Source organism: Staurois parvus, unplaced genomic scaffold (genome assembly GCF_062004578.1).
Source record: "Staurois parvus isolate SC_StPar_1 unplaced genomic scaffold, SC_StPar_1.0 ptg000195l, whole genome shotgun sequence".
NCBI classification, from domain to species: Eukaryota; Metazoa; Chordata; class Amphibia; order Anura; family Ranidae; genus Staurois; species Staurois parvus.
In genome coordinates, this window is record NW_028317991.1 from 1,548,033 (window position 1) to 1,566,892 (window position 18,860).

The window sequence follows — 18,860 nt, forward strand, 5'->3', positions numbered from 1 at the left end:
TCTTTATTTTTACATTATTTTTAAATTGCCTGGTCTGAAGTCTTTCAAGGGGTGCATTTAAGGCATATCAAAAGAACAGGGCTTACAACAGGGAATTGAAAAGGTTAGAGAAGATACAGTACAGAAGTCTAATTAGTAGAAAGCTGTCCAAAGGAGGATATTGCCACTGCTAATGACTACTGTATTTGTGTCACTTGCTAAAGCAGCCAATCAGTCAGGAGATGGGTGATGTGACAGGGGTGATGGATACTCCGATAGTGAAGGGGTGGTATGCTTGGCACCTTTACTAGTGACAGGTTCCCCACGTACTGGGACTGACCTTGCAGCAAAAGAAACACATTTCCTGTGTCCAATAGCAACATACTGACATTGTCAATGGCAGCGAGGTGATGGGACCATTGAGTGGGAGGAGCCTAGTACACGCTCTGCAACACTGGCTCAGAAATACACCTGGATGAAGAGATACAGGAGTTGTGTCCGGAGTGCTTTAGTGTCAACAGTGTGAGAAGCTTGGCCACGGATTATAAAGTGTTAACTATGCAAGTTCTCTCCCTGCTTCTAAGTCTGGAGTATTGCCTTAAAGTGTTACTAAACCCACAACAGTGCAATCAGTCTGTAGATGCAGTAAAGCATGCTTGTTATACTCACTGTGGCACCTAAGGGGTTAATCCTCTGCATTGGGTAAAAAGGCTGTTTGCTCCTGACTTCTCTGATCCTCCCCTTCTTCCAGTGTCCCCCTCTTATCCCCTGATAAGACATATGGTGAGGAGACACTCTGCACATGCTCAGTTTAGTGTGTATTGCTAGAGAGATTTTTTTTTTCTTGGGAGGGTGCATGTGATAACCACATCAGCACTGTCCAGACAGAGTTCAGGGGTTTTGCATCCTGCTAGAGTAGAATGAAAACAGGGTCTTGGGTTTTGTAACATTTTAATGTTGATTTCACATGACCGTGATTCCTGCCTGTGATTCAGGCATTAGCAAATGCAGTTTCACAGTGTCTCCACTTGTTCACACCTTAAAATAGCAATAAAGTTAGAAGATGAGTTCAACTTTTAAAAAAATGCAGGTATTATTATTTTTATTAGGAGCTTGTGAAGCATTGCACCCATGATCAGCAGACTGTGGGTGCAATGCAGGACTCCTGCTGACTGTTAGTGTAAGCTGTCTGCTCGCATCTCATATGGGCAGGCAGTTACACACTGACAGGAAGCATCAATGAACTATCAGAGAATTCAACAGCACCCTGGTAGTTCATTGAGAACTACAAGCCGGCAGCCGAAAAGGCTGTTGGTACTTGTAGTTCATTCAGTCACAGAACTCTGTGAATGAATGACACAGCCATGTGGACGGAGCTCCGCACGGCTGCTCTCTTTACAAATAGTGACAGAAGGTACGGGGAGAAGATCCCTGACCTGCTGTCACAGGGAGTGCGGAGATCGGAGAGCTGCTGCAGGAAATATGGGTGTCACATGTTCCTAAGGGTGAGCTTATCCTTTAACCTCTTGGCGCCGGCCGAACGCAAATGTGCGGCCTCCCGGCATCTGGGCCTAGACGCTGAATGGCTGCACATTTGCATTCTATTAAAAAAAACATATGTGCTGAGAGCACACGCCCTGCGTGCTCCCAGCACACACGTTCGGTACTCACGGAAAGGTCCCGATCTCTTTCGATAGGGACCTTTCCCGATCATGTGACTGCTGTGACAGCGAATCACGGCGGTCACATGACCCTAAAACCCCGCCCCGCCTCCCAGCTTCTGGAACCCTTAAAGGGGCGGGAGGTGCTGGCGCCAAGGGGTTAAATGAAAAGTGTAACATGTACTGTATACATGTGTAGGTAACCAAATACACAAACATAAGTGCTGCACTTACTGATAACTCTACCAAACAATGCATTAACCACTAATCAAATTTAGTCATAAATTTCTGCCAAAATGCATTCTGCGACATGTCTTTGCTAAAAAAAAAAACCAATACGTGTAAATTAATTGGTTTACGTGAAAGTTATAGCGTTTACAAATGGCGGGAAAGATACTGGGATTTTTAGGTTTTTTTTTATACTAATAATGGCGGCGATCAGCAAATTATGGCGGCGATCAGTGACTTATGGCAGCAACCAGCAACTTATGGCAGGACTGCGGGACTGCCGCGAACATTCTGACATTGGGGGGTACTGACTTGGGGTCACTGACATCCCCAAAAACACTAATACAGTGATCAGTGCAAAAAAAAAAAACACTGACACTGTACTAATGGCACTGGGGAGGAAGGGGTTAACTTTATTTTGCAGGGAAGGGTTATCTGTGTGAGGGGGAGTGTTTTACTAGGGGGCGGGGGTGTGTGCTGCACGGGACACCGCCGATCGGGAGAGAGAAACTCTTCTTTCTCGATCAGCTCGTCCTGGAGCTGTCAGGGAAGTGACAGACAGCACAGCTACTGCAGCTGTGCTCTCTGTCACTGTTTGCCGCCGATCACCGGGAAACAGCCGGTAAGGACCGGCTGTGACCCGGAGACTGACATCCGCGGCGTTGATCGGCGGGATAGATAAGGCGGCGGCGCGCCTCGCGCGTGCCCCCTATCTGTTTACAAAACACACGTTTTAAAACGTGGTTTTGCCTGCCTGTGCCGCCCTGCCGCCGTATTTCTACAGTGGCAGGGAGGCAAGTGGTTAATTAATCAATATTTATATCAACAGTCTCTTCAATTATTCCTTGCTTCTCATGTAAAGCTTCTTTATAGTAATTCACCAATCCGCGCTGCTAAATAAACCTGTATTTTCAGTGCCACCACCGCATGTGCTCTTACCTGGAGCCCATGACCTTACATATTATGTAGGGTCATACAGCACTTGTGTCCCCTTATGTAAACTTTATACTGTTAGATATGCTCTTAACAATTGCTGGATTTTCCCTTTAAGACCCAGTTCACATATATGTGAATTGAATGCATTTTGAACTGCATCCGATTCGCATGATGTGTGAAAAAAATCCTTTTCTATGGAGCCTGTTCACATATGTGCAGGCCAGCCACAATGCGATTAAAAAAAAGAGTCCAGTACGATTTTCAGCCCCATTCAGGTGCAACTTCCAATGTCATACACTTTAACAATTCGCATTGGAATTGCACCTGAACTGCTGAAGAAAATCGCACTGGACTCTTTTACAAATCGCACTGCAAACTGGCTACGCACATATATTCCAATCCTTCTTCACTTACCTCCTTTTATGCATTAACTGGGGATGTCCCTCCTAAACCTTCATTCTGTGGTGTACTCTTTTGAACGATCTTAATATAGACTTGTTACTAAAGAATCCTGTCTCTTGCATTATTATTTCATACTGTTGAAATATGTGTGAACCCAGAGTGTCACAGGTGTTGGGAGGTCAGGGCAACCACTAGGGACAAGCAATATCAAGCGGTCCCTTCGGGGGGTAGCGATACATCCTTAAAACAATTTATTTCTTCATACAGTTGCAGAAACACACTCATTTCTAAAAGGTGCTAGACCAGATATTGCCAGCATAAATATACAATGTAGTAACATGCAACAGCGTTCTCCAATCTATCTACTGCACTTCCGCATATTCTGAGCGTCTTGATATCATCCAACAAGCCCCTTCCCTACATGTTAAGTCACAGGGACATGTGACTTTCTCAGGGGAAAAAGATAGGACTGCAGTATATTGGGATGCCTTGACATGTACCTGAAGCTTACACATATACAGCGCTGGTAATTTTGTGTTCAAAATAATAGCAGTCAGACATCACTAACCTGATCAATCACTGTTTTTGGTAGAAATGATATTTCTACATGGCAAATAATTTACTAGCAGGTGTAGTAGAGTAATAGAAATCCAACAGACCCAACAGTCATGACATGCATGCTGCTGATTCTGTGTAATTGAATCACTCATTGAAAGGGGCATGTTCAACATAATAGCAGTGTGGAATTCTATTAGTGAGGTCATTCATTCTTTGAAAAACAGGTGGCAATTATTGCCCTTATTTAAGGAAGGAAGGCAGCAAATGTTGTACATGCTGGTTACAGTGCATTTCACTCTGAAATTCTGAAGAAAGTGGGTCGTTCCAGACATTGTTCAGAAGAACAGCGTACCTTGATTAAAAAGTTGATCGGAGAGGGGAAAACATATAAAGAAGTGCAGAAAATTATAGGCTGCTCAGCTAAAATGATCGCAAATGCTTTAAAATGGCAACCAAAACCTGAAAGACGTGGAAGAAAGCGAAAAACTACCATCCGAATGGATAGAAGAATAGCCAAAATGGCGCGGACTCAGCCAACAATCAGCTCCAGGAAGATGAAAGAAGGTGTAAAGTTCCCTGTGAGTTCTGTTACAATTAGAAGACGCCTATGTGAAGCCAAGCTATCTGCAAGAAGTCCCCGCAGTCCCACTGTTGAAAAAAAGACGTGCTGAAGAGGTTACAATTTGCCAAAGAGCACATTGACTGGCCTAAAGAGAAATGGTGCAACATTTTGTGGACTGATGAAAGTAAGATTGTTCTTTTTGGGTCTAGTGGCCGAAGACAGTTTGTCAGACGACCCCCAAACACTGAATTCAAGCCACAGTACACTGTGAAGACAGTGAAGCATGGTGGTGCAAGCATCATGATATGGGGATGTTTCTCATACTACGGTGTTGGGCCTATTTATTGCATAACAGGGATCATGGATCAGTTTGAATACATCAGAATACTTGAAGATGTCATGCTGCCTTATGCTGAAGAGGAAATGCCCTTGAAATGGGTGTTCCAACAAGACAACTACCCCAAACACACCAGTAAACGTGCAACATCTTGGTTCCAGACCAACAAGATTGACGTTATGGAGTGGCCAGCCCAATCCCCAGATCTTAATCCAATAGAAAACTTGTGGGGTGACACCAAAAATGCCGTTTCTGAGGCAAAACTAAGAAATAGAGAAGAACTGTGGAATGTGGTCCAATCATCCTGGGCTGGAATACCTGATCACAGGGGCCAGAAGTTGGGTGACTCCATGCAACACAGATGTACAGCAGTTCTCAGAAACAGTGCGACTACAACCAAATATTCATGAAGTGATTCAAAGGAAAGCAAAATCTTCAAACATTTTTCAGTTTATATAGTGAATGTTTGAGTTTGTAAAGAAGAATACAAACACTGCTATTTTTTTGAACAGTCTAATATTCACTTTTCTTCCATTTTATTAGAGGAACAACACAAATTTGATCTATTTTTTCTTCATGTTTTGATTTGGAATAGAATGTGTCGTGTTCCCAATGCATTTGTGTGTATGGAAATAAAAGCTATTAGAAGGATTTTGAGCTATATTCACTTTTTTCAACACACTGCTATTATTTTGAACACAACTGTATTTGCAAATATGTGCAAACTAACTTTCTTGTTTTTAACAAACTTTTAGACAGGGTAAGTTCACTTTTGTTGCAGGCTAGTTGGTAAGTGAGCTGGGAATTTTTGTTTGTTTTTGACATGCGTTGCCCTTCCATGTGTTCCTTGCTGCAAAGGCTTGTTATAGGTTGGGGTGGTTTCCATTTGTTTTTATAGTTGATGAATTGGTGAGGGGATGCACTAGATACCTTCAGCTGCCATTGCGCCCTTGCGGGATGTCCCATGAATCCCTGTACCTTTAGGAAGGAGTGGTTTTTAACGTGAACTGTTACACTGGGTCAATTCAGTTCTGTTGCAGGCTAGCTGGTAAGTGAGCTGGGAATTTTTGTTTGTTTTTGACAAAGTGTGAACATGCCCTAAAGGAGACATAGCAATGTGAACACGAGGGGTGGTATGACCGGCATCGGAGCATCATTAGGACGAGTATTTGCCCAATATGTAGCAAGACTAGTCTTGTTCAAACCAGGAGAGGGAGTCTCCTGTGCAGAAATTCTGTCAACTCAGACTACTGTAAATATCTGGATGCCAGTATGCTGATTTGCTGTTTGAGGGAACACTGTTCACTAATCCGGTACATTTGTTCTTGGCATTGGGAGACCAGCGCTGGTAGTTTTTGGCCCAAGCTCCTTGACACAGAGAGCTAGTGTGAATACTGCAGCTGTCCTAAACTACGCTAATTAATAAAGTATCACCTATACAAAAAACACCACATAACACTAAACCATCCTCTAGGTAAAGTATATCTAAAGATTAATTCTTGTTTAGTTTTGAAGTGTAGAAATGGATGTCTGTGTGCATATATATTTATATGAGCAAAAGCAACAAGCAGTACATCTCTGCAATATTTTATTTATTTCAGGGACTTGTATAGCGCAGTCCATTTACACAGCGCTTTACATATATATTGTACATTCACATCAGTCCCTAACCCTCAAGGGGTGAACAATCTAAAGTCCCTAACTCACATTCATATACAAGGGTCAATTTAGACAGGATCCAATTAACCTACCAACATGTCTTTGGAGGGTAGAGGAAACCAGAGTACCAGGGGCAGACTGACCATTTGGAAACTCGGGCACTGCCCAAGGGCCCAGGGTCAGTAGGGGGCCCCATGAGATGCCCCTGGTACCTTTTACATAGGCTTTTTTGAGTTTGGGCAAGGACCCCATGATCCCCTATTGCCCAGTTGTCAGTCCACCCCTGCAGAGTACCCGGAGGAAACCCACGCAGCCACAGGGAGAACATGCAAACTCCAGGCAGGAGGTGCCGTGGCTGGAATTCAAACCAACAACCCTAGTACTGCTAGGCGGAAGTGCTAACCATTTAGCCACTGTGCTGCACATGCCCATGCTGCCATGCTTTATTCCTTTAAAGACCCTGCTAGTACAGAATACTACCCATTGATCTACAGAAAATGCACTCAGCTACCAAGCCCTGTTGTGGGCTAACAACACTCAACTCTTTTGTGGACTGAGTGGTGTCAGACTTACCTGGTGTCTTTTGCTAAACTACTCAATGGCTTCCACTCTCATATCTCTACATCATAAAAGCTAATTGTTGTATTGTCCAAGATAAGAACCAAGAAGTGTGCAGAGCAGGGAAAGATCTAGAGGGGTGCTGGGGTACTCTGTACCCTCCCAGATTTTAGTTGTGTCCCCATGGGTATCTGAGAGTTCATGCACTGACCTATGAGCCAGTCTGTTGCAGACAGTTGGTGTAAAGAGGCACTCTGATGGGAACACCTGATGTAAAGGGGCAATTTGAGTGGATAACTGATCATATACAGTATAAGGGGGCACTCTGATAGGGACAATTGATGTAAGGGGGGACACTATTAGGGACACTGATATAAGGGGATACTCTGATGGGGACACTGAAGATAAGGGGGCACACTGATCGAGACACCGGATGTAATGGGACACTCTGATGGGGCCAATTGATGTAAGGGTGACACTATTAAGGACGCTGATGTAAGGGGGCACAGTGATTGATGGGGACACCTGACTTAAGGGGGCACTTTGAGAGGGACCCTGATGTAAGATGGCACTATGATGTGGACCCTGATGTAAGGGAGCACTCTGATGGGGATATCTGATAAAAGGGTGCACTGATGTAAAGGGGGACTCTCATGAGTAGTCATGATGTAAAGATGGCAGCTTCCTCAGATGTAAAGCATTAGAGGGTTTAGTTCCACTTTAAAACTACCCCACTCTAACATATTTCCCCCTTACAGGCTTAACAGTAGACAGTGTGTTAGGCAAGCACCTGATACACCTGGGATGGAGCAGAAGTTATTAGCACTTAGAGCCAGGGGCGGACTGACAACTCATGGGGCCCCCGGGCAATAGGGGATCATGGGGCCCCTGTGTCCTTGCCCAAACTCAAAAAAGCCTATGAAAAAGGTACCAGGGGCATCTCATGGGACCACCTACTGACCCCGGGCCCTCGGGCAGTGCCCGAGTTTCCAAATGGTCAGTCCGCCCCTGCTTAGAGCAGTGTTACTCATAATGCTTTCCACTAAATACAGTATAACAAAATACTTAAAACAATATTTTTACCAAACCAACAATGAACAAATAAGAGCAGTTCATTAGGGATTACATACTGTATACTTTAGCCTATTATGAACCTTAGTAGGACCTAATTAACTCCTTCCACCCTTTTTCCCCATAGCTAATATTTGTTGCTTATTTTGTTTTATTTATATTTTTACCATTAATATTTAAACTTTTTTTATTTTTATTCCTTTTGTTTCTTTTTTTGTGGATTTAAAAAAGCACAAAATGCCTTTGCTTTGCAGATAAAAATCATTTTAGTGTCATTATAAAGAGGAGAATAAAGCTAGAGAATAAAATGTCAACATCTACAGGAACACTTGTAAGACTAATACCTGTCAAACCAGACACAAAGACCAATTTATTTTGTTTTGTTTTATGTTCTATGAAAAATAAAATTATTTTTGCAAGACAATCTTACCTAGAAAATAAGTCTTGTTTGTATCAAGAAAGAAACTACAGTCGACCCCCACGAAATCGCAGTTCAGAGTTCGCGGTCTCAGTTGTTCGCGGATTTTTCCTCTCCGGCAGATCAGCCCAGCATTCCCACAGCAAAACAGTTTACCGAGTGTAGCTATCTCAAGTGTTTTGCTGATTTGTTTTGTTCTTCTTAAAGCCCTAGAATGCTGCCCAAGTGCGATGCACTTTCTAAGGCTTTTGGCAATGAACCTAAGTGCCAGAAGTTTAAGACGCTCCAGGAGAAGGTTAAACTACTGGATTTGCTCTGGGAACTAAAAAGTTATCCTGCAGTAGCGTGCCATTATTGCATCAATGAAAGTACCGTACGCTACATAAAGAAGAACGAGGCAGCGATCAGGAGTACCATATAAGAAAGTCTCTGTGATAGTGCCAAAAAGGTAACGACTGTAAGAAATAAAAATATCGTCAGGATGGAATCTGCCATGGCATTGTCGATCACTGACTGCAGGAAGAAGAACTTCCCCTTGGATGGTAACATCATCCGTGAGAAAGCACGGAAATTGTACCAGCAGTTCGCTACAGGAGACAATGCAGAAGGGAGCGAAGAACCTTAACCAGCACCATCAACAGCACCGGAGCCTGAAGATTTTTAAGCCAGTAAGGGATGGTTTGATCATTTCAGATCATGGAGAGGCAGCATCTGCCGATAAAGAAGCCACGGAGAAGTACCCCGAGACTTTCAGGCACATCATAGAGGAGAAGGGATACAAGCCCGATCAAGTTTTCAACATGCGTGAGACTGGGTTATTCTGGAAGAAGATGCCATGCAGAACTTACATCATGAAGGACAAAGCCAAAGCTCCAGGGATTAAGGCTCAGAAGGACAGAGTGACACTCATTATGTGCTGCTGGTTACATGATCAAACCAGGCCTCATCTAAAATGCAGCAAACACTAGGGCCCTCAAAAACAAAAATAAAAACCTGCTGCCTCTCTACTGGATGCACAACCCTAAGGCCTGGATGACCAAAGTCCTAGCTTCAAACTGATTTCACCAGTGCTTTATCCCTGAAGCCAAGGAATACCTCCACGACTTAGGTATGAACTTCAAGCTGTTGCTCATTATGGATAATGCTTGCAGCCACCCTTTGTATTTGTATCACAAGGGAGTCCAGATTGTATTCCTCCGTGCCAACACCACTTCCCTCATCCAACCTGTGGACCAAGGTGTGATCCATGCCTTCATGGCTCTTTATACCCGGAATTCTTTCCAACATCTTGTGGATGCAATGGACATGGATGAGAATTTTACATTACATGGTTACTGGCATAACTTTAATATCGCAACGTGCCTGTCAGTCATCCAAGCTGCTCTTAAGGAGATGAAAAAGGAAACCCTAAAAGCATGCTGGAAGAAGCTGTGGCCAGAGTGTGTCCATGACTACAATGGCTTCTCACCTGAAGAAATTCAACATGAGGCTGTAGACAAGGTTGAGAGACTGGCAAAGATACTTAGTGATGAAGGTTTTGACGATATCACTCAAGATGAGGTCAACAACCTCATCAATGCCCACTCTGAACCCCTGACGGATGAGGATTTGTTGGAGTTGACAAAGTCTGCTAGCGAAGAGGAGGAGGAAGCGACAGATCAAGAGGTGGACCACATCCAAAATTTGTGATTTTTCACAATTCATGGGTGCTCTACAAACATAACCCCCGTGAATTTTGGGATTCGACTGTATATATGTATTCATTTGTTATTTTAAGTAATTACAAAGGTATTGCTGAATCATTAAAGTATTACTAAAGCCAGGACCCTGCAATCACTATATCTGGTTTCCCACAGTACACACAACATGTAAATGCAATTTTTTAGTAACGATAAACTGCTAAATATCTTTTCTCATCAGCAGTATATAGCAGTCTTGTGACTTCTATCAGTGTCCAGCTGAGCACTGGTTAAAGCTTGTAGGAGTTTCCATTCTCCTCTGACTGTCCTATGAGGCTGCATAACCCCTGACCCTCTGTCTTGTCAGTGCCGATTGGCCCTGTGCTGATCACATGCACCCTCCCAAAGAAAAAAAAAACTCTCTAGCCATACACACTAAACTGAGCATGGACAGAATGTCTTCTAGAGCTCTGTTCTATCAGCAGATGGATTGGGGACAGTAGAAGAAATGGAGAATCAGAAAAGACAGGATCAAACAGCCTTTTTACACAATGTGGAGGATTAACCCCCTAGGTTACACAGTGAGTATACCAATCATACTTTACCGCATAGGAAAATAATAGTACAAATAAATAAAAAATAGGTGCAAACAATGGTATGTTACCACATATGAGTGGTTAAAGTCAATAAATACAGATTGTAGACTCTTAAGTCCTATCAGGTCTAAGTTCGAGGACTGCAGTTCCTTCTAATCGATGGTATGATAAAATCATCAGAGATAAATGAATTGCGCACTCACTAGAAGTGCGCTATCAAAAGGTATTTGAAATCATAATCGTCTCATCGGGTCAGCCAGGAGAATCACTTCCAGGTATGGTCAGGTTCCTGCACCTTTGTCTTTGAGGACCCCTCCAATGGTATCACGATCTCAGGACACCTCTAAACTGGCCTCAGCGAGTGGTGAGACTCGCAGACAACCAAAGAATAATGCCACATAGCGTAATACTGCATTCAGTGGGGTAATTTTATTCCGACAAAGATCTTAGAGTAAGGGGTTACAGCATCCTGACGTCCCTGCTGCTGTTGGCAGCCATCTTTACACACATGGTCCGTTCTTTTATTTATTCTTTCCTTGTATGATTTGTACCTTTGTCGGAATAAAATTACCACATTTATGTGTTCTGACTCATCCTTTTACATTCTTTACAATATAAAATTAATAAATATCATTGCAAATAGGAGGCCTTTATAATGCCCACAGCAAGACAAAAGAGCCCCAAGAGATAGAAGGGACTGCCGGGTGGTTTACCTCTCCAGGACCTACCAACAAGAAAAATATCAAATTCACTATGTAGTTCACATATTCTTCTAGGAACCTTCTAAATAAGAGTTAATCTGGATTTCTTTTTGGTAACTTTTTTTTCCCTTACAGATAAAAAAGAAACAGCAAGACGTGGTCGGTTTTTTGGAGGCAAACAGGATTGCCTTTGAAGCTAAAGATATCGCATGTAATGATGACAACAGGAAGTGGATGAGAGAAAATGTGCCCGGTGAGAAAAAGCCAGAAAACGGAATCCCTCTCCCTCCCCAGATCTTCAACGAGGAGCAGTACTGTGGAGTAAGTCTGCAACTTATGTATAAAGTAGCCTTTTCACCTCCTGTCAGATTGATGGTTTGCACATTTTCACCTGGTAGATATCATGTTGAGGCACCTTTTTTTTTAACAGCCATAGTGACACTTCAGCGGAAAAGTGAGTTCTGTGGTAGGTCAGGTAACTGTGGGAAAGACAGGGGGTTAGGGGACATAAGAATACCTCATGGGCCGGGTGCTAGTGTAAGAGAAACTGAATTCCTAGCACCAGAGAACCAGTAAAAACATATGCTCCTATTTGTATGCATTGCTCACGTGCTCATATTTATGAGCGAAGAAGCAAAAGAGGTGCTGTTCCAGTTCATCGTGCGCACATTTGTGCATGCATGCACACATGCAAACGGACCCACGCGCATTCCAGTTAGCATGTCCCTGGGGTATTGCAGAGTGCCCATCGGGTAATAATCCTCAAGTCCCTGGGGTATTGCAGAGCGCCCAGCGGGTAATAATCCCCAATTCCCTGGTGGATTGCAGAGTGCTTAGCGGGCAATAAGTCTCTATTCCCGTGAGTATTGCAGAGTGGCTGCGGGGGTCTCCCCTCAACGTAGACCTCCCAGCAGCGGGGGGGCCACGTGGCGTCAAGCCGGCGACCCTGTCCTGGAACCTCCCTGCGGGAGGTCACCCCTCTCCAGGCCGTATGGCCAGGAGAGGCGTGAATCTCGCCGCAGGGGGTCATCTTCCTCCCATAGGCTCCACTGGGTGGGAGGAAGATGACCTAGGCAGGGTGAGGAAAGTAACACTTCTCATTCTGTGCGGCCTGGCTTCAAAGGGCCGTGACAGGATGAGAAGGGGGGAAGGAAGGTGCCACACAGGACACAGGCACTAGGAGGGGTGGGGGCAGCTCTGCAGGTACACTGTGACAATACGATAATGCTTGACCAGCAATGAAACCAGCCCTTTCAAGACTTGAAAGTTTGTATCAGTACCTGCACCTGAACCTGCAACCTATGCTGCGTCTGGCAGTATCACTTCTTGCTCAACCACCTGAGATGCTGGAGAGCTCCCTGGACAACTCCTTGTACAATCTTTCCTAGTACCTTGTTTCTGGTGAACCTTGAAATCTTTGCTAATCCCATGAACTTCCTATTATTCTGCTCTCTTCAGCAAATATCTGAGTCTTGTCACTCCTGCTACCATCTGTATCTTCACTACCACTCGTTACCAATCTTTGACTTGTTCCTCAGCTATACTTCCGCTTGATAGAAACCTGCAACCGCTTGCTACTCGCCTTTGGATTGTACTTCGAGTGCGCTTTAGCTTGATCCCAACCTACAACCACTTGTTACCGATCTTTGCCTTGTTTACTGACTACACTTCTGTTTGGTCCCTACCTGATATATCTGCCCCTGGATCCCAGTTTGTCACCGCCTGGTGTGGCAATCCTGAGGCCTGCGACCTGATACTAACATGCAGTTCAACCCATCCCCACCATCAGGAGCTCTGGTGAATATTGGTTAGTGCTTAGACCCTGCACCTCGGTGTGTACCTCCACATTCAGTGCCCAGACTATGGACATTAAAGTATTTATATATTCTTGAAGTGGAAATAAACCCACTGACTTCATGGTTTCCCCAAACAGTTACTTTCCATAATTTTCCTCCTCCTGTTGAAGAACTGGACATATTTTTATTCATATGAAAAAAAAACCTAGGTAAAATGACAATCACAGATGCCCACAGCCTCCTGGGATACCATGTTATGCATCCCAGGAGGCTATAGGGCAATCTACAGCATAGGCACTGCAGTACCTTCTCACATGCATGTTATCAGAAGGTCAGCTGCAAGAACCAAGTAGAGACAGCCAGTCCCCTGGTGACAAAAGAAAGGAAGATTGCTTTGTGGAATTGGGTGAGCAGCAGTGAAACAAGGGATACTACAGAGCAATGAGGTATCTTTGTTTTTACAAATAAATATTTAATACATGACTGAAGGTTCCCCAAAACACCACGGGTTAGCTAAAGAGACAAAACACAGAGATGCAGCCTACAAACACAGTAGTACAACACAGATATGCTATCTATGTGGAGGTTCCATTCAACTGAAAAACATTGGACTGAGCCTGAACCAACCAGTAAGAGATGAGCCACTGGGATGAGTCATTCACTTATGTGTATACATTTCTGTTGTAGCTGCTGAGGTCTGTAAACAGCAGGCTGTAAAGAAAGAAACAAAAAATTTACAAAAGGAGATGAAGAGTAAATGTTTTTAAATATTTTTCTTTAATACTGATTTAAGTAAGTGAAGTGGGAATATTTGTACAAAACCATTATACAATCTCTTTAACATCAACATGACAGCAGATTTTAACTCTGTTGTATGATACCGTTTCCCCGAAAATAAGACAGTGTCTTATATTAATTTTTGCTCCCAAAGATGCACTAGGTCTTATTTTCAAGGGATGTCTTATTTTTCCATGAAGAATACGGTACACATTTATTGTTAAATGAAAATAAAGGAAATGACCATTTTAGTAACCCCTTTTGATCCTCCTGTGTCATTTTGATCGCCCCCTCTGATCCTCCTGTGTCATTTTGATTGCCCCCTCTGATCCTCCTGTGTCATTTTGATCGCCCCCTCTGATCCTCCTGTGTCATTTTGATCGCCCTCTCTGATCCTCCTGTGTCATTTTGATCGCCCCCTCTGATCCTCCTGTGTCATTTTAAGTGATCCCCCTCCCCCCACCCCTGTGCCACTGGACACCTTCACCAGACATCCCCCCCACCCCTTTATCAGACATTTCCCCACTGGGGCCTGCTTGGGGACTGTCACTGGGCTGGCTGGGGCCTGGACCTGGGCTGGAGCAGGGTCTGCAGCTGACTGAGAACCTTCAGTCATCATGAGGGTGGCCGCGAGCATCAGGCAGTGTCACCAGAGACAGACCAGCACTCACCACCTTTGCCGCATCCCGTCCGCTCTGATCCTCCTGTTCTTCTACACGCATCTGCGAAAGTCTCCTCCTCTCTCCCGCCCCGCGTTCACCGCTCACTCCGACCTCCACTCCGCCTCCACACAGCAGTGACGTCAGGACTCCGCGTAACGTCACTGGTTGCTAGACCCCAGTCGGGGCAGCCCTAGCAACCAGTTTACGGTAAATTAATTTTCATTCTGAGACAGAGCCTAGGGGGGCCTTATTTTCGGGGAAATGTCTTATATTTCACCCAGAAGGAAACCTGTAAGTAGCTCTTATTTTCGGAGGATGTTTTATTTTCGGGAAACACGGTAGCAGTATTTTCTAGTAGTGTCCTGTAACTTGATGGGCATCTTTAACTTTGTCTTTTGTAACACAGCAGCATTTTCTGACACATAATAGCTATCATGTACCTGATGGAGACCAAGATGGCTTGGGCAGATTCTCTTGCACCTCTATTCCAAGTGTCCCAGGTAGTGGTGACTTGAGACAAAAGGGCAGCGGAGTGTCATGACTGCAAATTAGTTGGTAGTAGCAGCATAGTCATAGACAGGCCAGGGACATCAATGGGCAGGAAGCAGCAGTGCCAGGCAGGAGACAGGTGCAGGAACAAACCAACATTATCAGCAAATTGCAGTAGCAATACTAGGCAGGAGACAGGTGCAGGGTCAAGAACATTCCAAGGTTGTCAACTATTAATAGGTATCAAGGTACAGAGTCGGCAGGCAGACACAGTTGAGAATGTGCCAGAGCCAATAACCAAAGGACACAAGGCCAAGCAGAATAGCAGAAGGGTAAAAGTTGAACTCCATTCACCAATTAAAAAATGATATAGTTACCCTGAACTGCACAACGAGTGCCATTTACTAAAACTGATGCACTCAGAATGGTGTAGCTATGCATGGTAGCTAATCAGCTTCTAACTTCAGATTGTTCAATTAAGCTTCGGCAATAAAACCTGGAAGCTGATTTCTGTGCAGAGCTGCACGAGATTTTGCACTCTCCAGTCCCACAAAGCCACTCCTCTTCAAGATCATCTAGTGGTGAAAGGAGGACTTTCCATGTCTCTATTCCATAAAAATCCTGTTTGCAGTTTTTCAAAGTGGGACTTAAAATGGGGCTTAAATTGGACCTTCCTTCACCCTCTTCAGTCACTTTCCATAATCTTTCTCCTCCACCCCTCCTGTTACACAATTGGACATGTATTTATTTATCTATAATTTTTTTTTAAATAGCTAGGTGAAATGACAAGTAAAACAGAGTGCAGCGCTAAAAAATATATAAAGTGCAAAAGAAGATAGTCCATGGTTAATAAATTGATTCATATGAATAAGTCACAAAAAGATAGCTGATGAAACCAGGAAACAATGGAAAGAATGCACACTCACCGGACGCGCATGGAAAATGCGCATATAATGAATATCCACTGGAATCTTTATAGTAGATGAAGAGGGTAAACTTCAATCTGTAGGTCAAACAGCCTGGGAAAATATATGGGAAGTCCGGTGGTCCCCTTAAGGATGGTATGGTGCTCAGCCAGAATCCAAAGCTCCGTCCCTCTGGTGGTAGTAGGTTAAAACTACAGGGATCCTGCAAGTTGATTTAGCTCCCAATAGGAGCCAAAAAGACAGGTGTCCATAGTGTAGTATTTTAAACAAGTTTATTAGACCAAATATAGTGGTGAATACAGGGTAGTAATGGCTGTGTGAAGTATATGATATACAGCAGAGTATGCAGCGATGATACTGACCCTAAGTTAAAATGGCCGCCGGGCTATCTCGTTGCTCCGGGTGGGAAATGACGTCATGCTCTGTCGGTTCCTCCTAAGGCCTTTCGTGCCAAAGCACATCATCAGAGGGGATACCAACCCCTCTGGAGCACTTTCCATGTCTCTATTCCATAAAAATCTTGTTTGCAGTTTTTCAAAGTGGGACTTAAAATGGGGCTTAAATTGGACCTTCCTTCACCCTCTTCTGTCACTTTCCATAATTTTTCTCCTCCACCCCTCCTGTTACACAATTGGACATGTATTTATTTATCTATAATTTTTTTTTAAATAGCTAGGTGAAATGCCAGGCACAGATGCCCGCAGCCTCCTGGGATACCATGTCACACATTCCAGGAGGCTTCAGGACAATCTACAGCACATGAGCGCAGTGTCTTCTCACATGGATATCCTCAGGAGACCGGCTGTAAGAACCAGAAAGAGGCAGCCAATCCCCTGGTGACAGCAGGGAGGAAGATGGCTTTGTAGTTCTGGGAGAGGGGCAGCAAAGCAGGGAATGCTGGCTACTGGAAATGCTGGATTTGCTGGGCATAGCAGTATAATAAAGGACTATCCATCAAGCAAGCTAAAATTGGATTATAAAAAAAGGAGAAAAAGGGGAAAGTTCCTCTTTAAGTTTGTGCAGCTACCAAGGTCAATGAGAGATTGTTGTACAGTTGATTTACTGCATGCTAAAGCAGAACTAAAGTTCAGCTGTCAAAAAACATGAGCAGGCAGGCTTTTTATTGCAGAAGAGAAATAAAATGCAATAAAAGAAACGTACCTGCCTATTCACAGGTTTAAAGTGAGCTGTGCAAGCACAGCTCAGTTTCCATTCCAGCACAGCACCTGTGTGCCAGGTAGGCTGCACTCCTGCGCATGCACACAGGGCTGTGGATAAGGGGGTAATACCAGTCCTCCTGTACGGGGCCCAAGCCAGCAGGGGGGCCCAGGTAGCTGGGTGAATCAGATGTAGGCAAGGAGGGTGATTGGCACAGTGGAGGGGTAATTACTGGAACTAATCCCCTGTATGGCTCTCTCTGCAGCAGATGAGAGCTGACTTTTTCTCTTCTCCCTCCCGCTGGCTTTCAGCTGCTGCAGAGAGAGACGTACAGGGGATTGTTTCCAGTAATTGATTCCCCCCCGCCTCACCCATCACCCTCCCTGTACACCATGCATTTCGCCCTGATGCCCAGGCCTCCCTGTTTGTCCCCACCCCCGCAGTGCTGCCGGCTTCCCTCCTCTCATTTACCAGCTCCTCCCTTTCCTGAATGAACACAATGAGTGATAGGTACCAATCACTCACTGTGTTTATTCATAACTGAAACTTTGTTGTCTTTGGGGGGCCCTGCCATGTTGGCATGATGGGGCCCCATAGTTTCTAATAGCAGCCCTGCATGCACAGGAGGGATGTTATCATGAGCCAGCCAATGAAGATGCTGAAGACCAGCACCAAGCAGAAAATGCTGGTGCCAGCGAAGGGAAAGAGAGGAGTTAATTTACTAAACTTGGAGAGTGCAAAATCTGTTGTAACTTTACCTAGAAACCAATCAGTTCCCAGATCTTATTGTTAAAGCTTAATTGAAAAAGCTGAAGTGAGAAGCCGATTGGCTACCATGCACAGCGGCACCAGATTTGCACCAGTTTTAGTAAATCAGCCCCAAAGTTTAGTAAATACTTGAACTTTCATATCCTGGCCACAGGCCCATGTTAACTGCTAACCCCTACCCCCCAATTCAAGTATTATACTTCCCTGTCCTCAAAAACAGCAAGATATCACCCATGATGCCACTGAGCCAATTGTCATAATGATCAGCAGAGCCATCTTATCCTTTCTAGTGTTCCTTGTACTTGTTAATATTCCAGGACATCAACCTGAAAACCAAAACAGGGAGAAAAAAAATTGAAAGTAAAAGCAGAACATGTTACACACATTACACTTGTTAGGCACACAGGTAACCCTTTGATTGCTACTTGATGTTATCCCCTTCCCAGCCAGTGTCATTAATACAATGTACAAAACTGTCTGTTAGCGCCAGATTGCCCAGTACAATATCATAGTCCCATTATAAGTTTCTGATAACCGCCATTACCAGTATAGCGACTATAGCCGCATAATTTTCCAGTATATATACCATAGTTTGTAGGCACTATAACTTTCACACAAACCAATTAATATACACATTTTGATTTTATTAAATGGTATATGTTTTATAACAAAAAGTACAGAAAATGTTTTCAATATTTTCTTTCAATAAAATGTTTACTTTTTATGAAAATGTTTTTTCAACATTCTTTTTCAATAAAATGTCTTTTTTTTGCTTATATTGTAAAAAAATAAAAGAAAACCCCAGTGGTAATCAAATATGACCAAAAGAAAGCTCTCTTTGTGCAAAAAAAAATTATATAAATTTAATTTGGGTACAGTGTCGCATGACCGAGCAATTGCCAGATAATGTAGCATAGTGCTAAATAGTAAAAAAAAAAT

General features: G+C 43.8%; 1 protein-coding gene and 1 long non-coding RNA gene across 3 annotated transcripts in view; one reads left to right on the top strand and one right to left on the bottom strand.

The window, feature by feature from the left end:
- SH3BGR (SH3 domain binding glutamate rich protein) overlaps nucleotides 1-18,860 on the top strand; it is a 96,100-nt gene that overhangs the window by 17,843 nt on the left and 59,397 nt on the right. For both annotated transcript variants that reach the window (XM_089677885.1, XM_089677886.1), the window contains exon 2: nucleotides 11,481-11,666. In XM_089677885.1, the coding sequence (XP_089534011.1) occupies nucleotides 11,481-11,666 (186 nt within the window). The remainder of the gene's footprint in view (nucleotides 1-11,480; nucleotides 11,667-18,860) is intronic.
- On the bottom strand, nucleotides 13,593-17,395 carry LOC149461654 (uncharacterized). Its single transcript, XR_016312784.1, has 2 exons — nucleotides 15,021-17,395; nucleotides 13,593-13,852 (listed from the first exon to the last, which is right to left on the bottom strand). It is a non-coding gene; the product is annotated as an uncharacterized LOC149461654 (long non-coding RNA).